Below are 5,000 nucleotides of genomic sequence, written 5' to 3' on the forward strand. Positions count from 1 at the left end.
TTATAATTTATGTCCTCACTATCATCCCCACTATATTCATAATGGATATTGCCGCCATTCTTTGACCTTTGACTTTAGACCCTTGATTACAGACTTAAAATTACGGCTCATGGCTTTCAGACTCACACCACGCGTCCAGATTTATGTAAGAAATTAACTCCCACCACCCCCCCCTTTTGGTGTAGAAGATTAATTTTCTATTTTTACTTACCGAGAAAGTGATGGAGATTCAACAAAAAATGAGGAAGAAGATTCTCTCCAAGACTTCACCCTCATATCTCTTTTTAAAACTTTACACTTTCATCGTATCAGTTACCTACATATTCTATTTCTGGCCTTCAATTAATCAACTTATGGTGTTAGATTGAGTTATTAATAAGTTTTAATTCCAGCTCTTTAATCATTCCGAATAAGAATAGAATGTATGAACAATATTACCTCGAAGAGAAATTCGATATTTTGTAATATCATAGTCCTTAAAAGAATATCACAATCTTAAACTCCTCCTCGAGATATTAAAATAAGTTTTGCAGAGTATGAACCGCCTTTTTCAGAATTGTTATTTTCATGATGCAACAGCCTGTCTATACCGGTTCTACTGACTATTATAACATATCCAGGAATAATTTTAGGTGTACATTTCATTCAAGGTTCCTCAACTTAATTGTGGAACTCAGTAATTGGAAGATTATATCCGGGCTTCGATAGGCGACAGAGAGAGAGAGAGAGAGAGAGAGAGAGAGAGAGAGAGAGAGAGAGAGAGAGAGAGAGAGAGAGAGAGAGAGAGAGAGAGAGAGAGAGAGAGAGAGAGAGAGAGAGAGAGAGAGAGAGAGAGAGAGAGAGAGAAGGTGAAGAAGAGGGAGAGAGAAAAAGTGAAGGAGAGGGAGAGAGAGAAGAAAAAAGTGAGAGAAGGGAAGATATATCGAGAGAGGAATAGATAGACAGATAGATATATAATATCAACAGATAAACAAAGAAAGGCACAGACAAACAAAAGAAAAAGAATAAGAAAATAAAAAAACAGAGAACGAAACACACCTAAAAGCCAGAGTCACCACCAGCCATCAATCAAACGCACACAGTCCCTCACCTGGACACAAGCGACGTCTTGCCGACCCGCGACGACCCGAGGATCACCAGTCTGAAGCAGTTCTTGGCTGGCGGCTTCATGCCCTTGTCGGACACCAGCGGGAGGGACGACGGCACCTCAGCCTTGGTCGAACAGCTGTTTTCGGTGGCGGCGGCCGCGCATGCGCACTCGCCGCTCCCTTCGCTATCTTTGCTGGTCACGACCATGTGTTCTCCGTCGTTCGTCATCCTTCGTTGTGAATGGGATTGTTCACTGTTTGTCTTTTGTTTTTGTTTTTTTGGGGGGTTTGAATTGTCTTTTTGTTTTCTTTGAGTGAGTAGGTCTTTTCTTTGTTTTGTTTTAGTGTTTGTTTACGTGTGTTTCTTTGATTTTTTTCTTTTTCTTTTAACGCACTACTTCTTTTGGTGTTACGGGGTTGTTCTTTGATTTAGTGTTGTGGATTTCTTGCAGGTTTTCATCTTTCGACGATTAACTGGAATAAGAAAGATAACATGTAGTTGGATTGGATTATGTTGGTAACGATGATAATACAGTACAATAATGAAGTAATGCAATAATAAAGCAATACTTATATCAACGATTAAATTGATAGTAGTAATAATGATGATGATAATGATAACAATGCCAATGGAAATGACAAATAATGAGGATAATGATAATATCAATAATAATGATAATCATCATTATCATTATGATCATGATAATGATGATAAGTATAATGATTAGGAAGATAATAGTAATAACATTAATGATAATGCTTGTAATAGAAATAGTAATATGAATTATAATAATGCTGGTAATTGTAATGATAACAATGATGATGGTAAGTGATACTATTCATAATGATAATGATGACAATGTTCATTATAACGTCAACAGCATTGATAATTATGATAGTAATAGTTGTAATGTTAATGATAACAATAATCATAATAATGGTAATCGCAATGATAATCATCATTATCATTGGGATAATAGTTATAATAACAATGATGATAACAATGATGATAATAATAATGATAAAAATGATGTTAACAACAACAATAATAGTAATAATGATGATTATGATTATGTAAGTATTTTTGATAATAATGATACTGATGATAATGGTAATAATAATAACAGTGATAATGATGATAATAACAATAATAATGATAAAAATAATAAAACTACTACTAATAGTAACGATAATAATTATAATAATAATAATGATTTTAATGATAATAATGACAATAATCTTAATAAGGATAACAACAATGCTAATATTGATAACAATGATAACGATAATAGTAATAAATATGACAATAACTACAATACTGATAGTAATAATAATGATAACAATAGTAGTTACAGTAAAAAAGAAAGAAATCAGAATTCTTTTAAGAATTAAGAAAGAAAAAAATATCGAAAACGGACAATACTATCATCAAACGTCATAGTCGACGCCGAGCACGAGTTAATTAAGTCTGAAGAACAATTACGACAATACAAAAAAAAGTTTTCTTTTCTTCCTAGACCTGTCCTTTGGCATGCCTCGACGATTGCAGGATAAGACCTCACAGAGCGTGTGCCGTTTTTGCTTTGTCGTCGTGGAAGAAGTCGAGAAACAAATGGCATGACGTACAGATTATTGGAACTCGCTTTATTTGCCGACTTTCCTGTGTGCGTCTCAATAGAATGACGTCTTTAGGAGAAAGTCAAAAGCTCATATATATATATATATTATATATATATATATATATATATATATATATATATATTATATATATATATATATATATATATATATATATATTATATATTATATATATATATATTTATTATATATAATATATATAATATACAATATATATATTATATATATATATATATATATATTATATATATATATATATATATATATATATATATATATATATATATATATATATATATATTATATATTATATATATATATATATATATTATATATATATATATATATATATAATATATATATATATATATATATATATATACATATATATAATATATATATATATAAGTATATATATTATATATATATATATTATATATATATATATATATATATATATAATGAATCTCAAGATCAGTGTTGCCAGAAGAAACATCCTTATTTCCAGCCTTGAGGTAACTAAAACTTTCTTCGGTGTAGCAAAAAAAAAGAAGCAATCTTCAAAAACTTCTTTATTACACATTGGAACCAAACGTTTCGAGTGTTCAAACACTCATCATCAGTGGTTTTAACTGTAAAAAAAAGGATTTTCAATTATCCTTCAACAAAAATGTACAATACATAACATATTTTACATGCTAAATTGTGGTAATGCCACAGAGGTAAATGGGGAGTTCAACTGCTTACATTATATATATATATATATATATATATATATATATATATATATATATATATATATATATATATATATATATATATATATATATATATATGTATGCATATACAGACGCAAACACATATTGCTATTACTATAATCACCACTGTTGGTATCATCATAGCTAGTATTGCTATTATCATTATCATTATCAGCATCACCATCATTATGATCATCATAATCCTGCAAGAATTATTGAAGAGGAATGACAGCATCATATTACAATTTCAAGGTAATGAGCAATCGAACCCGATCTGTTGCATCATCTCTTTTAATTAAGCTTCGTCAGACAATTGATTCGCGGTTCCATGATCTTCCTCGTCATTCGCCTGTGTCATGGAATTGTTCTCTTTTGATAGCTGTATGTGTTTTTTTTTTTTTTTCATTTTGTTAGCAGTCATATCTATTCTCTTATCTTTGTTGTTATTGTCCTTCTCTTCTCCTCTTTCTTCGTCTTCTTTTCTTGATTTTTATCTTTCCCCTAGACTCTCCTCATCTGCATCCTCCCCCTTTCTTAGATAATTATCTATACAGCTACATTAGGCATTGTTCACAGCGTCCTGATTGGCTAGCTTTTGTGACGTCATTTAGCTCCACCCCCTTTCTACCTGGATCGAACTGTGTAGGAGAGATACAATTTTTGCTCGAGCACTTGGTCTTATTAGATACATTAGAGAACAAGTATTTCTTTTAGTTAGTATAATTAAATATTCAAGGGAAAGAATATGTGAGAAACAGAAAAACGCAAGTCTCATAGAGCAGAAACAATAGGCAGCCTCAATTGTTATAATTATTAAAAAATAATATATAAGAGAATGCTTCAATGCAGGCAGATATCCCATGAATACAGAGGGTAACTATTTTTTCTGTAGTAATTCCTGATTTTTATTCTTTTATTATAGAATGAAAGCTTTACTTATTTAAAAATTCAAAAAAATACCTTTTTGTGCAGTTTGTGTCATTTCATGTGTATTGTTATTTTACATTATGCAACATGGGATATTTTATGATAATTACATAAAAAGCTTGCTGATTCATTTCATTCCTTGATCCAATGCTGTGTAAAATATATTTTTTTTCTGATTACTTTACCTATGATTTTTCATTTTAATTTTCTCTATAAAACTTTTAACAAAACGGTGATATATTATTTATATAGTTAATGGTAAAATATAATAATGGAAACAAGCTGGCATAACAGAAACTTCAATTAATTTGGTATCCAAAACCCTGTGATTAATCACGACTCAGTATTGAAGGGGGCGGGGATTTGCGTGGTCAGTTGCCAACTAGGATTTTTCACCGACCTTGCTCTACGCTTTTCCCTTCTCTCTTTGCTAAGTGTGAATGTCTTGTATCTTTTATCTGCGTTACTCGATTTCCCCTTTAAAGTTGTGTTTTATTTTTTTGTACTATAAAATGATATTTGATTTGCTTACTATCAATGTCTTTCGTCTTATTATTTACGAATAACAGGAATAATTAATTTTCTGACG

The 5,000-nt window shown here is 30.5% G+C and overlaps 1 protein-coding gene across 3 annotated transcripts in view; it reads right to left on the bottom strand.

Annotated features, from left to right (window-relative positions):
• The window catches only part of LOC122259947 (GTP-binding protein Rhes), a 55,338-nt gene that overhangs the window by 22,832 nt on the left and 27,506 nt on the right, over positions 1 to 5,000 (bottom strand). For all 3 annotated transcript variants that reach the window (XM_086541089.1, XM_043026947.2, XM_043026945.2), the window contains exon 2: positions 1,091 to 1,562. In XM_086541089.1, the coding sequence (XP_086397215.1) occupies positions 1,091 to 1,317 (227 nt within the window). In that variant the 5' untranslated portion in view covers positions 1,318 to 1,562. The remainder of the gene's footprint in view (positions 1 to 1,090; positions 1,563 to 5,000) is intronic.

This window comes from Penaeus japonicus, unplaced genomic scaffold (genome assembly GCF_977035675.1).
Source record: "Penaeus japonicus unplaced genomic scaffold, GWHDUDI00000001_assembly GWHDUDI00000001, whole genome shotgun sequence".
NCBI lineage: Eukaryota > Metazoa > Arthropoda > Malacostraca > Decapoda > Penaeidae > Penaeus > Penaeus japonicus.